This window comes from Girardinichthys multiradiatus, chromosome 7, assembly GCF_021462225.1.
Source record: "Girardinichthys multiradiatus isolate DD_20200921_A chromosome 7, DD_fGirMul_XY1, whole genome shotgun sequence".
In the NCBI taxonomy this organism is placed as follows: domain Eukaryota; kingdom Metazoa; phylum Chordata; class Actinopteri; order Cyprinodontiformes; family Goodeidae; genus Girardinichthys; species Girardinichthys multiradiatus.
Window position 1 is genome coordinate 14537676 of NC_061800.1, and position 24965 is coordinate 14562640.

Consider the following 24965-nt stretch of genomic DNA (forward strand, 5'->3'; position numbering starts at 1 on the left):
TTGACTATGCCATCCCAACGTATTTAAATGTGTCCCCTTAAACCACTCCAGTGTTGGTTTAGCAGTATGCTTCAGGTCATTGGGTCGAAGGTGAACCTCCAACCCAGTCTGGAAATACAGGCAGTCTGACACCGGTTTTGCTGAAGAATATCCCTGTATTTCGCACCATCCATCTTTCCCTCAACTTGGACCAGTTTCTCAGTCCCTGCTGTTGAATAACATCCTCAAAGCATGATGCTGCCACCACGATGTTTCACTGTGGGAATGGTGTTCTTCAGGGGATAGGTTTTGGGTGTTGGGTTTGTACCAGATATAGCATTTTTCTTGGTGGCTAAAATGTTCAAATTTAGTCTCATCTAACTAGAGCTCATTTCTCCATAAATTTTGGGGAGTTGCCCAGATGCCTTTTGGCAAATAAAACGTGCCTTCTTATTTTTAATGCTAAGTAATGTTTTTTGGTTTTTTTTAATCTGGCCACTCTTAGATTAAGTCCAGATCGGTGGAGTGTACAAGCTATTGTGGTCCTAAGGACAGATAATTCAGTCTCTGTTGTGGAACTCTGCAGCTCCTCCAGGGTTACCTTTGGTCTCTGTGCTGCCTCTCTGGTTAACCCCAACCCCTGATACAGGGGGAAGAATTTAACTTTGTTTTTTTACTTTCATTACTGGAACTTCCCTTAGTTAAACATAGACATGTGTTGTATCCACAGAAAGATTAGAATTTTGGCTAAAAGTTGATATAAACAATTTTTTACAAAACGACAAACCGTTGTTAAAACTACAAGCACTTATATTTATTTAACCCCATCCTGGCTTCTCAACAACTTTGTCCCTAACTTGTTTGGAGAGCTTCTTGGTTATCATGGTGAGATGCCTCTCACTTACTGGTGTTGCCCCTCTGGGGTCTCTCAGAAAAGGCATGTTTATACTGATAGATGATGTGACACTTAGGCACAAGTATGAAGTGGACTTCCAAAGCCTGCCTGGATAAAAAGTTTAGTTAAATATCTGGATCCAACATTAGCAACTGAATTGATGTAGCTATAAAGCTGCAACTCACAATAATTTTTGAAGAATACCTGATTGTTCTGTCATATTTTCTGGGTCTCTGCACTGACCGATTGGGTTACAGAGATATTCACTCACTTTACTTTCATGTAAATCAGCTAAAACTCCTTTGGAAAATGTTGGCAGTGCAACAGGACTGATGCACAGCTTTATAACGATACTTTAATCATAGTCTAAAATGGCTCTTTGCAGTTCTCATTGGTTAAGATTAAGTTTATTTTCATGGACTTTTTAAGGTGTATACATTGTGTTTGTATCACTGAGAAATGAGCTGCTAATTATTTGACTAGCAATACCTATGGATGCACTGGTATAAAAATGTGGGCCAATGTTGAAATCCTACATTAATATTACAGATAGATAGATAGATAGATAGATAGATAGATAGATAGATAGATAGATAGATAGATAGATAGATAGATAGATAGATAGATAGATAGATAGATAGATAGATAGATAGATAGATAGATAGATAGATAGATAGATAGATAGATAGATAGATAGATAGATAGATAGATAGATAGATAGATAGATAGATAGATAGATATATAGATAGATAGATAGATAGATAGATAGATAGATAGATAGATAGATAGATAGATAGATAGATAGATAGATAGATAGATAGATAGATAGATAGATAGATAGATAGATAGATAGATAGATAGATAGATAGATAGATAGATTAGATAGATAGATATATTAGATATATTTCCTAACCCTTTCAACACAGAGAAAAATCGTCCACACTGCTGACATTGATTCTGTGCCCTACAATCCTGCATTGCATCTCTATCACTGTCACATGCCCAGACAAATACATGGCCAAACCCCTCCAGAAACACATACACAAACTTCAACAAGATAGAAATATACAATGGTTGTTAATATTGGCCCAGTCTTATATTTTGGACCACTACAATATGTTAAAAACATTGGCCGCTACTGATGTTAATGCCGATCGTGCATGCATAATAATACCCTCTTCACACAGCTGGATATCTGCCTTGTGTTTTATTTGAACTTCTTTTAAGTAAATAATAATCCATTTTCCCCCTCTCTATGCAAAAGAAACTGTAGCATACACAATTTGATCAGACAAACCATGCTTCCACTAATTTGTTTGAAAAATTGTTTTGATCATCATATGCAGCAAATATCCGCTGCTGCAAAATATTTGCTAGTGCCAATGTCTGTCTTATGAAGACGCACTGACCTTAGCATGCTTAAAGTGGCTCTAATTGTATCACTGTCCATCCCACCTTTATGTTAATTAGGATAATAATTAGATGACATTTACACCAAAATTGATCAGGTTCTTCACTGATACAAGTGCCTACTAAGCACGAGTTCTCTGTTTCCACTGCCCAAACTCTGGCCCTTGCACCAAACAACCAGTGCTATCCCAGTGCCAGAAGAAAGTACCTCCTCCGTCAAGAGCTATGGGCAGGATCATGGGGAACAGCAGCCACTCAAAATGTTGTGAGCAGCATATTTAGTTGTAATAAACTCTGTAGTTTAGTTTGGTTTTTTATGGGTGAGATTTAAAACAAAAAATCTGTAAAAACACTGCACTTCAACAACAATTAAACATCGGATTATCACCAAAATAACAAAATCTGACTGTCTCTTAGCTTCCCGCAGTTTATTTTGAAATCAATCAGATCAATGCAACATTTACAACTGATGATCTTTCCCTAATTCCAATAATGGAATTTCCGGCTTAGTTCTTTAGCACTGTCGGTCTTTTAATATCAGCAGGTGCTGTTAATAAATATTGCTCTATAAGCGGTGTTAACTCCTATTTTCGAGTTCTGCTGGTGCGCATAAAAGATCAGCGGATTAGGATTATGAAGCGTTCACGGCCACAGTTTACTGTTTAAAACACTGTTAATAAAAGGTGGTGATATCAGAGCATCTGTTTGCAGGGATATTGCAATAGATAATATAATTTTTGTGGTTAAATTGTCTACATGCACGATGATCACAGAAATACACTTTGACACGGGGAGGATCATTGTGGTTTATTCATGAGCGAACAATGCATTTTAAGTTGTTAGTTTGTGTCTTTATTAAAAATTCTTAGCAACACATCAAGTCAGATGAGCAGGTCTGATTGGGGCTGAGGTTTTGAAAAAGGGCACATAACCGAGGCTGTTTCAGAGACATCTATAATCACTGTTGCTGTCAGCTCGCTTCAGGAATCACTTTAGCAAACCACAAAGACCATGTCAAAATTTTCAAGCTACTCTGTTCCGTTAAAAAACTACATTTAACTACAAATATGATAATACTCTTATTTTTTGGTTTATATGAGTCTATTTTTGCCAAGTTTCAAAATTAATAACCATGGACAGCACATTGTCAATTAGATAATTGCCATTTGGGTCTATGAAAGTATATTTAGAAAAAGATTTTGGAAATACCCCATATTAAGGAATTTGTGTGTGTGTGTATCCTGTGCTTACTGTGTAGGTAAACAGTATGGTGGATGCCTTACAGTGTAAGGTCAGATTTTCTTTATACAGAGGGTTTTGGGGTAGGATATTCATCCGATTGTATATTTGGCTGTATTGCCTTAATGTCAGGACAGACCATATCTGGTTATAGCAAAAAATTAGGACAGGGCAAACAATTATAAGGAGGTAAAAATGTCGGTTGAATCCAGGGAAATGATAGCAAATATCACATCAGCAATGTTTATGAGTTTGCCGACCTAAACCCATTCTAGAGTGGTTTTGTTGGGACCATTGAAAATATATAGTTGACTTTAGGGAGGAACATCATCTTCTGTGCCACTTCCCTTTGCCATTTATAAGTGAGGGGCAGAGGATATACAACTTAATGCTCAATATATGAACAATTTTTAAAACTTTTAACTTAAGTTTTAAATAATGAGCAGATGTTGATTTAAAACTCTTGACCCTTTTGACAAAGCTTGACGCTTGACTTCCAGTGTAAAGGACTGGCAGAAAAAGTGAAGTTTAATAGTAGATGGAGTCCGACCAAAGCTGGATGAGATGAAAGCTGCGTGTTTGTGTGCTTCTCTCAGAGGATGGATGACAAAGTTGGATGAAGAGATGACAGACTGGGGAGTGATTGAGCGATATAATTATTCCTCACCCTACGGAGAGTGTAAAATTACAGCACACAGCATGTGTCACACCATGCAGGTCCTCTGCCTGTGTATGCATGCAGGTGTGTGCTTGTCACTGAGTATTTAGACAGTGAGGGGGCGGCATGAACAGCATGTGGGTTGCAGCTGTATATGTGTGGTTTAAAACCACACACACAAGCACAAAGAAAGTTTGTGAAATGAGGCGAGACAGAGAAAGATGGGTAACAAAGTAGATAACGTCCTGATCAGCATAATCACAGCTGACTGTGCAGACAGTCAAGCGCATGTTGGCCTTCATCCGAGTCCTCAAAGATTGTTTTGCTCCGTGGTTGCTTCTGTGAGGGGTATGGAGTTGTGTTCCCAGTGGATATTAGGGTGTGAATGAAAATCTCATTTTCAGCTCTAAGCTCTCTCTGGTTCAGGAGAACTGGAGGGTGGGGCGGAGGGAGGTCAGGGGTATCCTGGTAGCCTGCCAGGTGCTGACCGACTGTTTTCCATCATACATCTGAATGTCACAAGGCTCTGGAAAAGATGTGTAAGAAGGCTTCAAATAAATTAATCTTTATTTGCATTAGCAAAATCTCACGTTTCAAAACTAGAAGATGTAAACCTTTAATTGAGTACATGCAGTTAGTGGAGGGGAAAATTCCCATGTTAAAAATATTGTTTTTAACAAAATTCACTGATGGGTCAGTTATTTACATTTCACATGTGTCACCCACTTTAACAGTCAGGACAACCATAAGTCTTCTCCTATAAGATTTAACAAGGCTGGCTCATACAGCGAGATGGATTAATGACCATTCTTCAGAAAGGCCCAGTCACAAGCCATGCTATGAATCTTTCCAGTACCTTTAAAAGAGAGGCTTGGCTACAAGTTCAGATGTCCTCTAACACAGTTAAGAGTGGTCATGGTGTGAGTTTCCACATTTTCATTCATTTCAGCTCAAACTCACCCATAGTGTTTGTTGCCGAAACGCTGCATTCAAGTTGCTGCCAAACAATAAATCTTTCCACGTTACCAGTTGTATTGACAAATGAGTGGCACATGGGTCTAATTTTGAAGAAATTACTGAGATTTTGTAGGGCATGAAGACCTCTCATGTCTTTGAAGCATGTACATAGCCATTAAAGTGTTGGGGTTCTGAACAGTGCCTGTGTTTTGGGATCAAGGGTGTGGAATTTATTGTTCTACTCCTTCAGGCTGGGCTACTTTACTTTTACAGTGATGTTACTTTCTTTTTACATTCAAGGATTACCTTACTGCCTGGCAATGAAATTTTAATGTGCTACTAGTGGCTGCAACTGGTCAGATAGGTATTGGCCAAATTAATCAAAAAGTAGGTAAAGCCATCAGTTACACTTCCAGTTAAAAGCATATTGCATACCAGGATGAGTCATTGATCATCAGTGCAGACAGCATAGCACCATATTAGATGCTCTTGAGGCAGAATGTTGGGAACATGTCCAAAACATCTGTGGCAGCCTGACTGCAGTGTAGGAAAGCAATGCTAGAGCATTGTTTTCCTATAACATCATGTCATACTGTTCTGTCGGAACAAAAAGGTACAGATGTACTTGCATAATCGAGATATTAGTCTCACCTGATCAAAGCAGTCAAGTAGAACGGAGTTTAGAAAGTTCCACATATTTATGTTTGTAATGTTTGCACAGAATGGGCTTTTTATTGTTATCACTTCCAAAAACCTGCTTGGTATATTGATTATGTCTAAGTGTTGATAACAAGACCTAGTGACTCATACAGAAGCCTGGACATTTTTTTGAAATCGTGCAACTTGTAATTTTGTTTAAAGCAATTATGTTTCTATTTAAAATTTTTGTGGAAATAGTGGGCTTTATGTCACAGATTACAGACAGGAAATGGGCAGAGAGAGAAGGGGGGAAGACATGCAGCAAAGGTTTGAGGGTCAAGAATCAAACCCCGGATGACTGTGTCAAGAACTCCTAGCCTCTGTATATGGTTCAGATGCTCTACCTCTACACCACATGCCACCCCATGCAATATTATTTTTAACTGGGATTTTTTTCCCCATATACTCAAATTAAAGGTTGTGTTTTATTTAAATGTGGCTGGCACTGTAAGTAAGCTTCTTATCATCCTTCTTAGACTTCACGTCACAACTTATAGAAAAGGAGATGTTCCATTCTCAAAACTGAACTTTGTCTATTTTGGAAACAAAATATTGACAGGTTATGTTATCTGCTCTTTGATAAGAATTTTCTGCCTCAAAGAGGCATCATAGTTTCAAGGAAGACTTGTTTTTCTTTGTCTGAAAGCTATTTTTTCAGCAGTGTTGTACCCACATACGGTAAAACTCAATAACTGATCAGCTCTCTGTGAAGCTAGTAATGAATCCCCTCTGTCACCAGACAACCAGTAAATGTTGCCAAGATATTTTTTAATTACATAAAACTGACACATTTGTGCTAATAAATTTCACTAACTGCAGTTTTGGAAGGTTTGTTGTAAATCTTCCTAGAATTTCTTTAAGGAGTTAGTGTTAGATAACTCTCTGGGTTCATTGGTGTAAATTCATTCTGACATACAATATTTGCCAGCTATTGTGTAACATTTAGTCATGTGTAACTAACAGCCTGATTATTCTTAGTGGTACTCTGGTCATATATACACCCAGTTATTTTCATTCTTAGCTTCGTTCATTGCTATAAACTAGGACTGTTCATTTCTGTCTAGGTTTTATTTACTTTGTGTTTATATAGATGGATTGCTAGCCCAACAAAACTTAGAACTACAGAACTGACAATTTTAAAGTTTAAGTTAAAGGTGTTGTTCAGTTGTTTAAAGAGCCTTGCAAAAAACAGAAGATTATGAAAAAGATTATTAAAATACCAAAAAGGTATAAGAAATAGGTTTTACTCTTAGATGTAAACACAAGACTATTGTGATATAAAATAAGAGAGTGGATTCCTATAATAAGGTCATTGGCTTTTCATTTGTGCATCAGTGCATTTGTACAGTATCTACATTTTGAAATGCTTGCTCAACATTTTACTCGATATGGTATTTTTTAGGTAGTTTGGAAAAAAACAGGTATTTCTCTTCAATGATAAATAGAATGACTCAATAAAATTGTAAAAAGAAGATTGTTGATGATTGCAGGGGTTTAAAAACAACTCTTTTTTTATTTATTTATTTTTTTACCAGCCAAGTACTGGTACTACAGATGTGAACTAACCCAGGGTAGGAAGGGGTTACAACAGGTTTGACCTAGCATACTGGGTTAGATTTTACCCTGAAAATGGGTTAACATGACTGATATTTATAGTTAGGATGGCTAAAGAGAGGGTTGAAAGGAAGAACACATATCCTGAATTAAAAAACAAGAATTATTTCAGTTAAAATGAATACAGTTTATCCATCCATCCATTTGCTTTAGCTTTGCAGGGTTGTGGGGTGGCTGACGGTTTCTTCAGAGGTCAATGTATGGGAGTGGGTGTATATACTTGACAGGTGGCCAATACTATACAGTAGAACAAAGAAAGAAATTGGACAAATAATGCTGCAAAGTACACACAGAAATCCTCTGGCCAGGGCTTTCTTGCCACACAGTAACAATGCTAGCAACTGAATTGCAGTGCAATCCCGGATTATTTTTATATTCAGTTTGATTTTGCAATACAAAGTATCATATTAGAAAACAAACCTCATTATGTGTGACACTTTTCTTGACAAGCTATTAAATTTGGATGACAAAATTTATGCTTAATATACTTTACACAAACAAATAACAGAAATATGTGTTTGTGGTTTATTCCTTTGTTGGAATAATGCTTTATGGCATAAGGTTTGAAAGTCTATTTATTTCATTTTAAATGAGGCCACATCTGTGGGTTAAGCAGTTGAGTATGTGGGTCGGCCAATGTAAAACTTTCCAAATCCTGTTGGGCCATGCAGCAGCTATACTGGATTGAACTCTTGGCTTCTCAGCAACCTTTCACTTTCCCACTCAGAATTCCAGGGGGTGGTCTTCTTGTATTTCCAACTGGCAATTCGGAAAATCCGACTTGAGAGCAGAATGCTTCATGAGACCCATTATTTACTCTAAATGTGAATGTTGAACATAACCAACACTAGCCTGAGCTGACCACTTAGCAGTGTAATTTCAATTCAGTTCAATTCAATTCAGTTTTATTTATATAGCGCCGATTCACAACACGTCGTCTTAAGGCACTTTACAAAGTTAATTCAATCTAATAATACAGATTTGAAGTCATACATACGTATAGCCTTTTACATACCGGTACATAAAAAGCTATTGTTATTTTAAGTGAACAAACAAGTCATTAACACAACCCACTGACATTTAAATCATTATACAGCATATTTTAGAATATTACGATTTACTCCATCCAGTAGATGAGGTTCAGTTAAGTCCAATCAGGCCGTTGTACAGTTCAAAATGGCCTGTTTGAAGAATGATTAGGGTCCTTCAACTTAAGGAAACTGGGTTACAATTTCTGACCCAATATTTTGGTTAAAAATATACAACCTCTGTCCCAAAGCATTTGGGTTAAAGAAAAAACCCAGCAGTTTTTTTGTGTGCGGGAGTAAGATAAACACATACAATGATCTGCCATCGTAAAGCATTACTCATCTCCCAAATCTTAATAAATCATGCTGCATTCTATCAACATTTTCCACATTTGATTGTTGAGTACCCTTTGATTTACCACTGTATCTGTGCCTGATCTGTAGCATTACATGTTGTTGCTCCCCCAGCACCCAACCCGTCCCTCTGAGAGAAAAACGTGCTCAGCAGGGAGCTGAAAAAAAAAAAAACTCGCACCCACACAGCTTTATTATTGTAATGCAGAACATTTCATCTTCTCCTGAACTTTGTTTAACATGTGTATTGTGTTCATAAGCACAGGTGTGGAAAAACTAAGGCGTTAACCCAGCTTTGGCTTGTTGAATCCATATTCATATCCCTTGTTTGGCTCAGCTAATAAATGGATCGGAAGAATGCAGTGTTTCACCCGACCTTTAGCCTCAGGGAAAGAATAACTGATGCTTTTGAACAATTTTCTCATTGCCTCTGTTGTGGTAACTACATGTCTGTTGACACTAATTAACCCACTGTGAATTACAGTAGTCTCAATTAAGTTGTTTTGTTGTAGATATAGTTATTAAATGATACATCTGAGTGATTTGTCTACTAATGATAAATGTACCCAGTTTATTTTGCTTTCAGTGACACGTTTCCTTGTCATTATTTAGAACCCAAACTGAGAACATACTGATTAGGACATTCACTTCATTAAACCTAAACTGGATAAGTTGATTAGATTACCTGCTAAATTAGCCAGTGCTGCTTAAATAGACCCGTTCCACATTTCTGCAGAGTAATCAGCGAAGGAGGGAGAATTATAAAACTTGATTACAGCTTCAAAAATTTGCATCCCCCTTGCAGCTGATTATCTCTTCTTTCGTTTTCAAACCACAAGGGGTTTCATCAGCGCCACAGTCCGAAACAGCGAGGTGAAATGGAATTACTGCTGCCCTCTGGACACCAGAATTGTTGTCTCCTTCTGCTCAATTTCAGCACTTTATTTTAAACAAATGTCTTGCTATGGCCTGAGGCGCATACCATCCAACTGGTTAGCAGGTTATTCCTCCTTTGAGTGTGTGTGTGTGTGTGTGTGTGTGTGCGTGTGTGTGTGTGTGTGTGTGTGTGTGTGTATGTGTGTGTGTGTGTGTGAGAGAGAGAGAGAGAGAGAGAGAGACAGCTATAGTTATTTTAGTGTATATATACAAGTGTATATGCAAAGAGGTTATATTATTTCAATTTGTGTCTGTGCTGCTTGCCATGTGTCTGAGTCGGATGTCATTTACAATAAATGGGTCCCAGTGGTGAACTGACGCAACGGCACCTGAGTTGTCTTTTCTTTTTTTTAATCATTTGTGTAGAAGGCTGTCTGACAGATAAAAACATGACAGTACCAAACAAATCTTCTCAGTGTTGAAACCACAATCAGCTCAGTGTCAAAACAGCAGTGTGGGTGTTTCTGCTTTATAAAGCCCTTTTTAGAATATGTTGCAGTGAAGTTCTGTAGTTTTCTGGCTTATTAAGTGTATAGCTGTATTGTATCAGCTATAGGATATGCTCTTTATTCATAAATTATACCATGCCTTGCAAATGTGTGAATACCTCTTGAATTTTTGGAAGAAGACGAGGAAGCAAAAGATGAATTTTCAGCCCTACATTCAAAACTCTACATGTGGTGGAAAACTAGCACCTCTAAACCCAAACTATCCACAAAGTTAAACATGGTGGCGCACCCAGCAGCTATGAGGGTGCTTTTCTTCAACAGAGACAGGAAAGCTGGTCAACAGTTGATGTGTAGATGGATCGATCTAAATACAGGGAAATCCTGGAAGAAAACCTGTAGGACAAAAGACTTGTGACCTGGACGGTTCAGCAATGCTGAATACAAATGCACACTTACTTTTCAGACTTTTGTCTAAGAAAGATTTTGAGAAAGTATTTAATGATTTCCTTCCACTTCAAAATGGAGTTTAAACAAAAATTCAACATGGAAGACTCACCACCCCTCCACGTCCAATCACTCCTCAATGGCTGCTTCAATCAACGGCAGGTCCGCACTCCTCCTCGGTCAATCATCTCCCAGGGCATCACTTTTAAAGACCTTCTGCCTGGAAGACAGCGCTCTTCTGTTGAGCTTCGACCCTCCTCCACCCCTTCTCCACCATAGGCTCCCAACTCCTTCCATACCAAGGCCTACGCCACCACCAGGATCGGGGAGGAAGACATACCTAATCATAATTCTAAGATGTTTATTCAAACCCACTTCATCCTCAGCGTTTACATCTTCCTCAGGGGTACGAGGGCCAAAGAAATAATCTTTCATTAATAAACTCTTTAACCGTCTTCTTGTTGTTTCTTTTTTATGTGAGTCTTTCCAGGTTGAAATGAAGCTGATATTGAAGTTTGTAGCTATAATTTGATAAAGTGTAAAGGGGCAAGGCTTATAAGCACTTTTGCAAGGCACTGTATATTTTCCTCTCATTCATTATATAACAAGTTAATATTAACAACCTTTTTGTGTTTGTTAGAGACTTTTGAAGAGGCAGCATATTGGCTTCTCCTAAAATGCTCAGACTACTCTTATAAAAACACGTCTCCAAGCTATCAAGCTTTCATGACCACCAAAAAACACTACTTTGCTTTTAAACAAGCTTGAAATATAGGGAGAGGAGTCTTAAACCTTCAAGGGACTCGTTGAGTTGTCAGGTTTCATTGAAATGCTGTGAGAATGTGACTCAAACTGAAAATTTTCTGAGGTCCTTGTGTAAATTTCTTAGACAGAAAACCCAATTTGCCTGCACACAGAGTCTGAAATATGTGCATGAGCAGACATATAATGAAACTGATAATTCATCATGAATTTTTGCCAGAAACTGACATATGGGCTGAAACCCCTTAACCCGTCTAACAATTACTTATAATATTTTAATGTAGTAAATCCCAGTCAGATCCCTGTTTTTTAGTCTCTCTTACCTGGAAACCGATGCAACAGGAGGACATTACTCATTCCCTGTGTCATCCAGGGCAATACAAGCAACACAAGCATCTAGTTTCAATGGATTTAGCATCAAAACATCAGACAGATTTATTTGAAACCATTTTTTATCTTCAACTCTCCTTCACCCTCTGCTGCCTACCCTCATATTTGCTAATGTGCCATCAGGGCTCTTTTTCAAACCATCCTAACAGGAATGCGACTATAAAAATTTCAAGTCCTTATTGCAATCAATAATGCGAACAAAGGTCACAGCAACAGTGTCCAGAAGATGAATGTTGCAAATATTTTTGTTTGCCCGGGTCAACATAATGATCTTCCCCTTCCTTCTGTCTCCTCCTTCCCCATTGCAGAGCCCCACTTCATCTCAGCCTATGACATCGGCCTCTTTACCTTCTTTTTCCTGAGGGAGAATGCGGTGGAGCACGACTGCGGCAAGACAGTCTATTCCCGCGTGGCCAGGGTCTGCAAGAACGACATCGGCGGACGGTTCCTCCTGGAGGACACCTGGACCACATTCATGAAGGCTAGGCTCAACTGCTCCCGCTCTGGAGAGATCCCCTTCTACTACAATGAGCTCCAGAGCACTTTCTACCTGCCTGAGCAAGACCTCATCTATGGCATCTTCACCACCAATGTGTGAGTGGATCAGTCCCATAATAGTTTTTGTTGAATTCAGGCAGTCACTCACTTTGTTCCACTCTTTAAACTGGTTTTGCCATATGCATTCAGTTTTACATGCTTTAAATACTATTCGGTCATCCTCTTTCATGTTATTGGATCATCAGCCTTATCTGTAATTAACTGTACTTTGTGGTCAGGTCATCATTTAAAAAAGAAAAGCAGTTTACAATGTTTTTTTTTAAAATACAATTTTAGATACTTCACCTCTCAGCAGATATAGCTCTATTTGTAGATGGCATGATCCACAGTCGTTTGTCTTTTGGTTCTCACCTGAAGATTTAAGCTCAGACATTGACACTGTGGATCACTCAGTGTTACTCCAGAGAGTAAAATGTTAGGTAGGCATATCTGAAATGGTTTGCTTCCTGTTTATCATTCAGACCTATTTCTGTCCAAAAACCAAAATGTAGATCAAATTTTAATGATGGAGTTCCACTAGATTCCCTTCTTGGTCCTATTTTCTTTGCTTTATTTGCTTACTTTATATATTTTAAGATATTCAGTGGCGTCTCCTTTCAGTGGCATTCAGTTTTTAATTACTCTTAGACCCCAGTGTACTGTCAAGCTTTTGGTCCTATCAAATGCTGGTTGTCAGATAATCTTTTTCCATTTGAACTAGAACATAAACGAGGTTCTTATTTGTGATTTTGAAGCTAAATTATCATTCCAACCATATGTTAAGAACGTTAAAAGTTTGTTCCTGTTTTTCTCTGTCTGTTTTCTCGGATTGAGATGCATATTTATGTTTTTATTTTTCTCCTGCATAGCCTACCTTTATTGTTTTTTTTACTTGCCTCAGTAAAGCTTCTCTGCATCATCTGCATCTTGCCCAAAATGCAGCTGCTAGGCTCCCTGTTGGGTACAGAAAACAGTTTAATGATCTGGTTTGGACTTTTAATCGCTGGATGGTGATGCACCATCATACATTTCTGATCCCTACTGGTTGTACATTACCACTATGTTGGATGATTTATCTGGGATTGTTATAAAGTACAAGTGGCCGAGCATTTACAGTTGTATCCTCTACATGAGGGAACTCTACTCCCTTTACTCCTGTGGACTCAGTAGTCTTGAAGTAGTTCAAGAAGTAGTTGAAGACTCATCTCGTTTTTGTTTTGTTGGTTTTTGTGTTTGTGTATTTCATGTTGCTTTGCTGTGAAGCATCTTGTTATTTTGTGTCTTGAAAGGTGCTATTTATGTACATTTTTTCTTACATACTTATAAATCTACTCTACGATCTTCAACTATGGCGAGGTTCTGCACAAACACACCTTAATGTGTGCTTTCATTTTTGATGTTAAGATTTTCTGTTAATTTAATCTAGCAAGATCTTTAACTTTAAGTGTAACTGTAAAAATTACAAGCTCATTCTTTCTGAACAGTTTGTCTGCACACCTTATTGTGCATGTACACTGCTACAGCAAGCTTCAGTCATAGAGTGCCTCCAGACCTTTCAGAAGGAAATGGTCTTTGCTATGCCTCCAGAATGCAGTGGACAATGTTACAGTAGCAATTACAGACTTTTTTTTTTCTCTGTAATTGCCTTCTTATGACAGAAACAGATGAAAATAAATAATGAGAGCAGCTTAAATGGGCTTCAGGTATATATGGGAACCAGCCAGGTGATTTAAATAGATAGCAGAGAGCAAATACAACATAACACAGCAAAATTCAGATAGATCTACTGAAATTGTTTTTAGAAAAACAAATAACTGAACATAAATAAGGGCATTGCGAAAATGTGATTTCAGCTCAGATTTTTTAAAAGTAGTACTACTGATGAATCAATTTTTTTGTCTTTTTGAACCAAAATGTATTGAATATACTATTTCTAGTGAGAATATTTAGCAATGGCTCTCAGTTGTTTTCATTCCATAGTTCACATCTTTGATGCGGGGAACCTGGGTTAGATTCCTGGTTGCGTCAGGAAGAGCGTCTGCCATATAAAACCCTGAAAGTTTGTGTGCAAGTTGTACTGACCTGCTGTGGTGACCCCTGCATAAGGAAGCAGCCAAAAATACTCCTCTAAACTGATACATGTATGGAGCTGTCCTTGGTCCTGAAGAAGCTGACAGCGCTGTCATTCTGCATTTCTTCTAATCTTACACCTTAGTCAGTTTTGTCTTAACATTCCATAAACTTTTTTTAAACTATTTAAATCATAGTTGAGCCTTAGCACTGAATAACCTAATCCTACCTTTATGGTCCCAGTGATAAATAGCAACATCCAATTAAACCAGTTGGTTTGCAGAAACCCACTGCTGCCTGAAGCTGTCAAATATTGATTCTTAAAAATTCCCATCATAACGCAGTCGTACCAAGATTGCAGCATAAAATGCAGCTGAGGAAAATAATTTAGAACTAAATTAGAACCAACCACACACCGGTAACATGCTATTCTGATGTACACTTAAAACCGAGTTATGCCTTAAAACGTGTAACTCAAATATTAGCCGCACATACAATAAGCATCAGGCTGCATAACAGTTAAATTATACACAGTATTATAGTCACAATCAAAGCAGAGGAGCGTACACCATGTTTACCTTGATTATGCTCCTTTGCAGACATCTGTTTGTTTCTTTTTGTGCAAACTCTAAGTGCTTGACCGGAATGTAAGCTGAATGCTTCTCTTGGTACCTAAACAAATTTCAGGGTTATGGCCTGTTTAAGGGACATTTACCTTTACTGCTGTTGAAGTAAAGTGTTAACACATCATGGGAGTCATTTGGATTGTTGTCGCCTGGGAGATGTCTAAATGCCTAATCAACATGTATAATGTCTTTGCTTGTGATAAAAACCAGGTCAGGAAAGTCAAGGCTGCAGTGTCTGAGAGTATACTGTAGATATGTTTTATGTAAGAGTATTTGAGAGTTTCTTGAAATCAATGAAGTATAATTATGATAGCTACAGTGAACATAGAGCATTAATATTAAGTAAGGGGCAGAACATAGAGATGTCCTGAGTGTCCAATTTCCTTTCTTTGTGTTTTCTAAGTGTTTGGCCTGCCTACTTTGGACAAATTTTGATTTCTCTTAGAAACATTTAACAAATAGGAACATCATTGAAAATATTTTTTTAGCCTTCCTGCACACTAACACGTTAATACTTTGCAGTATTCTGCTTAACCTTCCTGTTATATACTGAAAGTCTCACTCTCTTTTGCTTTTTAGCAGCTTCAAGAAACCACAGACGTGTAGTAGAAAATCGTTTTCTCTTAAATAGCTTTGTATATCTCCGGGTTTCCTCTAACGTCACTTTAAAACCCTAACTGATAGTGAAAATAGCTAACTTTCAGTCCTTTTTCATTCAATAGCAGTATTCAAACCAGAGTGTTGTTAGCACCAACTGTGTGTGTTTAGTTATAGTGTGTCAATAAGAAAGGGATAACATTTTGAAATTTGTAATTTTTTGGTCACCAGTCAGAATCAACCAAACTGAAAACCATCTGTTTTTGGTCAACAGCATATTTCTCTGTGCATCTTTGTGCTGATAACGCCTATGTCTGTATGTATTGCCGTTAGTTTTTATTCTCATTCTTTGTGTAAACACGTTTGGACTGCACATAGAATGTTTGAGGTACAAAAAAATCTGAATGGCGCTTCTCATTAATCCTCTGATCACAAGCAAATTCTAAGGCATTCAAAAATTGGACACAAAATTATGATATTGGGACCAATTTTGTCTCCACTCTGTTTACATTTATTTCCAACAGTTTTTCCATGCTGTTAAACTGTGAAGCAGTGCTACAATTTTATTCCAGTTATCTAGTCACAACAAGCTCACTTCAAGGTGAGGCATCAGTATTTATGTTGTATGTCATAACACGGTCTTGCAATGTACTTTAGTAAATTTGGAGCTCTTGTGTCTGAACCAGGTGGACACACACACACACTTGCATTCTTCTGCATACTGAAAATGCTTTCCTGGTAAACCATTTTAATGAGCATTTTGTAATAACAAGATGTCAGTTTCTGGGATTTAAGAGCACTACATATCCCCAGACAGTTCATTATAATCTGCCAAGCCTCACACTAATTATTAGTCATGTTGTTTCCTTACAGGAAGCTTCTTTCCAAATCTGTTACCTTGATTATAACCCTCTGTGGGCAGTAATTTGCTATATACTTTATTACAATTTATTACTTATTTTTTGTGTAGTAAAATGTGCATATCCATATTTTCTTAAAGCATATATAATTCACAGTAAACATGAGTAGAAGCAGCAACCAGTTAAAATGCATGTTCTGATAAACCTGTAAAACATGTTTACAAAATAACTCAAAAGACATAAATAATTTTAAAATCAATGTAAAAACTGGTAGCTCACCAGCACCCAGGGACCATTTTCTTGAAAAACTTGCCATAAGTGCGCTAAAAGGCTTAATGCAGGCTGTACAATATCTACAATAAATTGCGTATTTTAAATTGTTAAATGAAGAACATTCAGAAAGTAAAATTAGATTAATTTTCCATTTTTTGGACTGCACGGTGGCGCAGTTGGTAGCACTGTTGCCTTGCAGCAAGAAGGTCCTGGGTTTGATTCCTGTCCAGGGTTCTTTCTGCATGGAGTTTGCATGTTCTCCCGTGCATGCGTGGGTTCTCACCGGGTACTCCAGCTTCCTCCCACAGTCCAAAGACATGCCTGTTGGGTTAATTGGTCTCTCTAAATTGCCCTTAGGGGTATGAATGAGTGTGTGCATGGTTGTTTGTGTGTTGCCCTGTGATGGACTGGCGACCTGTCCAGGTTGTGCCCCGCCTCTCGCGGGGATAGGCTGGAGATAGGCAAAAGCTCCCCCGCGACCCACTATGGAATAAGCGGTAGAAAATGACTGATGACTGACTTTCCATTTTTTCAAATTGAATTTTCCACTGAGCAGAGAGGAAAAAAAAAACCCCACCAAGACATGTTACAGCTATGCTGAAGAGCCTTTATGCCAACAATAGGAACAATAATGGGGGAATGGGGAGTAATAACAGTAGCAAACTCATACAACACACAAAAACCATAGCACTTCAGCTCCTCATCATTTGGCTTTTTACATTTTTTAATTGTTGTCAACCAAGAGTTCTTTACCACCTATACACAGCAGCACATACAGAGAGAAGCTTTATGAATTGTAAGCCCCCCACCTGTTTTGATTGATCAGTGTGGACACATGCAGCTCTAAGATGAGCAGACTCAGTCAGTTTTCTGCTGCACAACAGCTGGGGGTGTCATACACTCCACTACAATAAAGTTTTATATGTTATAGTTTTCCCTTGCATTTTGAGTTATGTAAAATGGTTGAATGAATCTAATTTAGATTGTCTAAATGCAACATGGCGGAACATGTACTTTGCTTTCCATAAGCTTCCTCAGAACTTCATTGTGGTTTTTTTTTTTTTTTTGTGATAGACTAAACAAAGTACAGCATAATTATAATTATAAAATTGTTGGCTTTCTCCATGCCACTCTACCATATGGGCCAGAGCTGCTTTTTCTTTCATCAAGGTTATATAAATGGAGTGCATTACTAATAGTTGTCCTATCAATAGACTCTCCCACCTGAGTCCAAGATGGGCCTCTTGGCTGCTTCTCTGATGAATGTTCCCCTCGCCCGACCTTTCAAATTAGGTGGACAGCCTGACCCATCAGGTGTGTTCATTGGTTTTCTTGATTCATTAACACACCTCTGAGACCTTAACAGAACAACTGTAGCTCAAGCTTGGTCAGTCAAAAGCTGGAATCCAGATAGGAAGCCATAATGGAAGATATTGATAGCATGCAGCAGCATTGAGCTGCACATCATTGTTGCACATCATCAAACTGAATATGGTGATATTTTGTCTCTAAAGAAAAAGGCTTTTATTTGGGGATTTTTTTATTTAGCTCTTACATCATGACAAACTATTATCATTGTGTGTGCAATATGCCAGCATAATCATAATCTCAGGAGAATTAATACCATAAACACATTTTGAAGCTCTCCCCCCAGCAAAGCTCTGAGTTTAGCAAATAGTACCCTCAACATTTCTACCTTTACATTTGTACTGTTTTGTATTAGGAACACTGTAACCTCTGTTTAAAAATTCTTCAGGACCATTTTGCATCTTTCGTCTCCCATTTGTGTTTTTCCGTTAGAGTTCCAAAGCCAGCCCAGAGCTGCAAAATCTTCAACACATCCTGTGATTGAATGAGTGTCTCCTGGATTCCTTTGCCTTAAAGGATTGTCCTATAAGACATCTAGAAAGAATCCCACACAGGTGCCCTTTTTTTGAGGGCCAAGCTCAGTCACACTTTAATAGACTCACAGTTCCATTGCTTGAATATGTGCCTGAATTTCTGCAAGGCTCTTTGGCTTGTCTTGTGAATTTGAAGAAAGTAATGTGAAAATCAGAGTCTTAGATTTTTTTATTTCAAACTTCAACATAACCAGTAACACAGGGTCCCTATGTAGTCATTAAAAAGGAATCACAATTACTTATAGTCTTTCCAGGTCTGGATAATTATGGAAAAAACAAAACAAAGCATGAAAAACAGTATTTTCTCAAACTCAAGCCTGGAGTAAATTTTTTTAGCCATCAATATGTGGGTTTTTGTCTTACTCACAGAGAAGCCATAGATGCCTGTACACTCAAAACATTTTGTACATGCCATCTCAGGCTGGTTGTTCACTACTCTCAAGGTAAGCAACATAGTGTACAGTTCCTCTCACTACTGAAATATCTTTAAAGGAAACAAGAAACCTTTTAAGTTCTTTTGATGATTACTACAGAACAAAATTACTACAGAAAGTTTTAAACTATTCCTATTTTATTCATACTTTACTTTTTAATAGACTTTTTTTGTTCTATTTGAAGGTTTTTATGATCAACATGTTATCTTGGTACTATGCACTTTCCAAAAACTCAAAATGTAGACAAACTGTTTGCAGCAGATGAACAGTGTCTAAGGTGTTTTCACACCTATAGTTCGTTTACCATGGACCATACCAGTTGATGAGTTTGGTATCTTGTAACTTTTTCTGGTGGTTCGGTTTCTTTTTTCACAGGGGAAACTCAGAGCAAATCAAAACCTGTCACTAAAAACCATGCAAGAACGTTCAATCTGTTTATTGGTCAGACGTGTCCAGGGCCGGAGAGCCACACGTAAATATAGGAAGCAGATGCTGTGTTCTGAGCTAGTACAAAATGTGTAGAATATGTTTCTGAGTACTATTTCAGGCCAATTTATCCGACAAGTATACCCAATGATGTTTGAAAAGATGTCCTGAAAGTTTCATACAGCATTTTGCTTTACGAAAAAGATGCACGGTCATTGTTTATTAGTTTGTTTGAAGGCGTTTGGCTCAAGCTTGCAGCGAACACCTGGTAGCTGTGTTGGATCGAGTTCGGGTCCCATTCACACCATAAACGAACCGCTATAGAGTTCATTTGGAACTGTACCGAGACCACTTCCTCCAAACGCTCTAAGTATGAATATCTTGCTCTACACCCTATTATGGACCAAGACATCACATCTGCACAAACAAACTGCACCAAGGGGGTGAAACAAACCAGAATTCATTGTAAACTAACTAAACAACTTAGATAGAAAAAAACTCTAGAAGTTGTACCCTCAAGAAACACAAAACAATTATCAAAGATCTGACTCAGGAGCTGAGAGAGGCATCAACTGATCACCTACCGTAACCAGGTTTTCCTTGGGAATCATGTTGTTGGGACAAAAATCGAATTTTCTGTCTTTTAAACTGTGTAATCCTCAGAAATAATTTTAATCCGAATCACAGTGATGCATCTTTTTATGGTGTTGAGTACTGCTCTGAGACATAGAGGTGCTTCTTTTCCTCCGAGTTGCTTCATAGTTGCTGGTAGACCAACTATCTGCATGTTCAGTACAACTATTGAATGAAACTGGCAGGGCTCCTTCATCTGCAAAAACTCGAAGATGGACAATAAGTTAAAAAAAAAAGGTATTTGCCCCCTTACAGACAAATTTTCATGTCCAACAAAAGTTACCTGTAAAGTAAGTACAAAAAAAAGCAGTTTTTTAATTATAATTTCATTTATTAAGGTAAAAAGATATCCGAACCTTAATTAATCAAATCACAAATTGAAAACTGCATTTTGTATTTGCTTAGATTATCTTTTTATGATATTAAAGTTTGTTTGATGATTTAAAACATTCAAGTGTGACCAAATAGCAAAAACAGAAGAAATCTGTTAGGGAGCAAATACTTTTTCATGGTCCAGAACCACGCCCCCAACCCCCCCCCCCCCCCCCCCCCCCCCCCCCCCCCCCCCCCCCCCCCCCCCCCCCCCCCCCCCCCCCCCACTCCGGGACCTATATATTTCATCTAAGAATGGATAGGACCAATAAAAACTTTTATATACAGTTATAAACGGCTCATCTTGCAGATTTGTGTGTGCTTATACATGAGAACGTCCTGTGGTTAGTATTCCAGTGTCTTCTGTGCTCTGTCAGGGAGAAGCTGAATTGTGTCTTAAACTGGTCTCTCACCTGTTAATCTGCCAGTGTTTGACACTACATGGCTGCTTCCCATCAGCCCGCAGCCATTTTTGTGATAGAACAAGCTAGAGGCAGAGAGAGACAGACTGAATGAGAAGTCATGGGGTACAGTATAAAAAGAAAAGAGACGAGAAAGAGGAGGGAGATGAGAAGATATTATGAGAAAAATCATCAAGCTCCAAGCTTTTGTCCTTCTTCCATTGTTTCTTCTTCCCTATCAGAGGGGACTTTCCGGCCCTTTCTCCAAAAACTGCTTTCCTCTTCGGAGTTGGGTATGGTAATGCAATCACCAGAAAACACTGTCTCCATCTGTCTGGCCTAAATTGAACAGGCTCACAGCTGCTCCCAGGAGTTGGAGGCTGTAAAACAGAAGGGGAAGAGTTGGAACAGGGTAGTTATCTTTCCTGTCTGCTCGCGTCTTTGTGTGTCTTGCAATGGCCCTGCAAACAAGAAACATAGTGTCTGTCTTTTGTCTTACCAGTTTTTCTAGTTTGCGAGTCGAAAGTTTCAAAAGAATCACTTTTTTTCAAATTCCATCTGGTAACCACTGAAACCATATCTTGGTCACACCGCAGTTCATACTTAGTCTGCTCCACGCTTAACTTGAATTAAATTACCTTTTGAAGGCCATTGACCAAAGCAAACACCTAATCTATTTCCAGTCCCTCGCAAAAGTGTTCATCCGTTGAAACTTCACATGTCATGTTTTTGTCATAATGTGGGTTTCTGTTGGACCAATATGGGGGCGAAGAACTTCTGAAGCTCGAAGTTTGCAGGTAATAAGACACTTTATTGTTCATGGCTGGACAAGGACAGGGTACCAGGCGTGCACACAAACACAAACAAAACATGAGGAACCAGCGGGGAACAAAGGAAACAAATGGGCTTAAATACAAAACTGGAGAGCAGCCCTAAATTCAACTCCAGATGCATCTTTAGCTGTGCAAAGCAGTTAGAAATTTACCCGAGAAGACTGTGAGTCCACCTCTCATGCAACTGTAATTGCATGAGAGGTGGTTCTAGATGTATTTACCACATTTTTACAAACGTTTTGGATTTGTATTTGTATGGATTTTTAAAACCATGTATCATTTTCTCTTCAACATGTGTGCACTTTGTGTTGGTCTTTCACATACAATTCCAATGAAACACAGTGACATCTGAAGTTGCTACATGGCAAATGTGTGAAAGTTCAATGTACAGCAAATGAATGCTTTTGGAAGAAAACCATAGTCAGTTGAAGTAACGGCAAGCTTCAAACATGCTTTCCCCGAGTCATAGAATTTCATAATGTATTTTAGAGTCATTTTGCAAATATAAATATATTTTTTTTAAAACATGATCAACAGCTATTAGGTTAACACTGTCCTGGAAGAGAAGAGAAATAAAAAGAGAACAGACAGATGATGAATGCTTTAGCCACAGAGCCCTTCAAACCATTACATAAGAAATGTTTTAGCATTCTCCAGAAAGAAAAAACCCTTGAGCTCAGCCAGGTCTTTTAATTAACTCCAGGGCCTTATTGGCAGGACCCCTGTGTCGTTGGCTCTGCCTGGCAGCAAGGTTCTCCTGTGGAGGTGTATCACCTGCCATTACTGACTAATTATGAACCTCCTTATCTTTTTCTTCGTGCTTTGCTTTCACTGACCCACCACTTCACCACTTGTAAGAGGTTCTCATATCTATGAGGCTGTAGGTAGGGTAAGAAGTGCTTAAAGAAATGGGTCATTAATGCATTAGTTCACAGTTTTATTGTCGTTTATTGTTTAGGTAATTATTTAGACCTGACTACAGCATTTGTTGTTTTTTATCCTGCTAAAAAGAAAGGAAATGCTTTTTCCCTGATATGCGGGTCAAACTAAACTGTACAAGTTTTGATGTTGTCAAATCTTTGATCAATTAAAATGGAAAATTACACTTTACACTTCATTCAGTATTCGAAATCCTGCAGGTTTCTGGGTTCCCTGTTTAGGAATGAACATTTTTGGCCAGGCATGGGCCAGTATGAGATTCTCATGGTATAGACTTGAGGTACAATGCCATGGTTTTACTATATCATGATATTTCTAGAAACATTTCACTGAAAAAAATATAGAACATTGTAATTAATAAAAGCAAAAATAATTTATACTGAAGTAAAAATAATCTAATGTATTAATTACATTTATTTTATTACTTACTGTATTCAATTCAATTGAATTCAGTTTATTTATATAGCGCCAATTCACAACACATGTTGTCTCAAGGCTCTTCACAAAAGTCAGGTTCATACATTCCAATTAATCCTAACTACTGAACAGTGCAGTCAGATTTAGTTATTTATTCAAATTGGATAAAACGTTTTTCTATCTAAGGATACCCAGCAGATTGCATCCAGTCAGTGACTTGCAGCATTCCTTCCTCCCGGATGAGCATGTAGAGACAGTGGACAGTCACTGGCGTTGACTTTGCAGCAATCCCTCATACTGAGCATGCACGTAGCGACAGTGGAGAGGAAAAACTCCTTTTTAACAGGAAGAAACCTCCAGCAGAACCAGGCTCAGTGTGAGCAGCCATCTGCCACGACCGACTGGGGGTTTGAGAGAACAGAGCAGAGACACAAAAAGAACACAGAAGCACTGATCCAGGAGTACTTTCTATGGGAAGGAAAAGTAAATGTTAATGGATGTAGCTCCTTTAGTCAATTCATCTAGAAAGAATGAACAGATAAACTCTGAGCCAGTTTTCAAGGTTAGAGTGTGAAAGAGAGCACATACAGTTAGTTACAGTAAAAGCTCAGTCAATTTCCATGTCTAGGAGAGAGAAAGGGTTAAACACTGAAAGACAGGGCTATGTGGATCATCGGTAGAGGGTGAGCATTAAGTTGTTGCCAGCAGAAGCTCGGACGATTCCCCTCTCCAGAAAGGTGTCACAGGTAGACACAGAGTCCGGCCAGGTGTAGCTTCTAGGAAGAGAAAAGAGAGAGAACATAAAGTTTAAAGCTGAAATAACAGCAAATAATGCAAAATTAGAGAGTAGTGTGAGAATGTAGCAAAGAGAGTGAAAGTGGTCATTATGTCCTCCAGCAGTCTAAGCCTATAGCAACATAAATACAGAGATAGCTCAGGATAACCTAAGCCACTCTAACTATAAGCTTTATCAAAAAGGAAAGTTTTAAGCCTTGGCTTCAACGTAGACAGTTTGTCCATCTAGAGCCCACTGATGGTCATTGTTGTGCTAAAAACCACAACGACTGGGATACCTCTCTCTGTCAGATTGACCATAACCATTGGAAAAGAGACGGGGTCATACAGGTAGCAGAAATGGAGGGTGTGTTTGCACCTCAACAATAACTGAGCCGGTTTAGGCTAAACCTGACTCCCCCTTACTCCATCCAACAGGGAGGGAAGAAGACAGAGGTAAAAAATAAGGAAGATAACTCAGAATAACCTAAGCCACTCTAACTATAAGCTTTATCAAAAAGGAAAGTTTTAAGCCTTGGCTTAAAAGTAGACAGGGTGTTGCCACACGGACTGAAACTGGGAGCTGGTTCCACAAGAGAGGAGCCTGATAACTAAAAGATCTGCCTCCCATTCTACTTCTAGAGACTCTAGGAACCACCAGTAAACCTGCAGTCTGAGAACGAAGTCCCCTGTTAGGAACATATGGAACAATCAGAACTCTGATGTATGATGGAGCTAGATCATTAAGGGCTTTATATGTGAGAAGGATAATTTTAAATTATATTCTGGATTTAACAGGGAGCCAATGAAGGGAAGCTAAAATAGGAGAAATATTATCTCTCTTTTTAATTTTCATCAGAACTCTTGCTGCAGCATTTTGAATCAGCTGAAGGCTTTTAACTGCATTTTGTGGACATCCCGATAGTAACGAATTACAATAGTCCAGCCTTGAAGTAACAAATGCATGGACTAGTTTTTCAGCGTCACTCCTAGATAGGATATTTCTAATTTTGGCAATGTTCCGGAGATGAAAGAAGGAAATCCTAGAAACCTGTTTA

At 38.3% G+C, this 24965-nt stretch overlaps 1 protein-coding gene across 3 annotated transcripts in view; it reads left to right on the plus strand.

Moving 5' to 3' along the window:
- sema5ba (sema domain, seven thrombospondin repeats (type 1 and type 1-like), transmembrane domain (TM) and short cytoplasmic domain, (semaphorin) 5Ba) overlaps positions 1-24965 on the plus strand; it is a 282636-nt gene that overhangs the window by 187054 nt on the left and 70617 nt on the right. For all 3 annotated transcript variants that reach the window (XM_047370498.1, XM_047370497.1, XM_047370496.1), the window contains one exon: positions 12123-12408. In XM_047370498.1, the coding sequence (XP_047226454.1) occupies positions 12123-12408 (286 nt within the window). The remainder of the gene's footprint in view (positions 1-12122; positions 12409-24965) is intronic.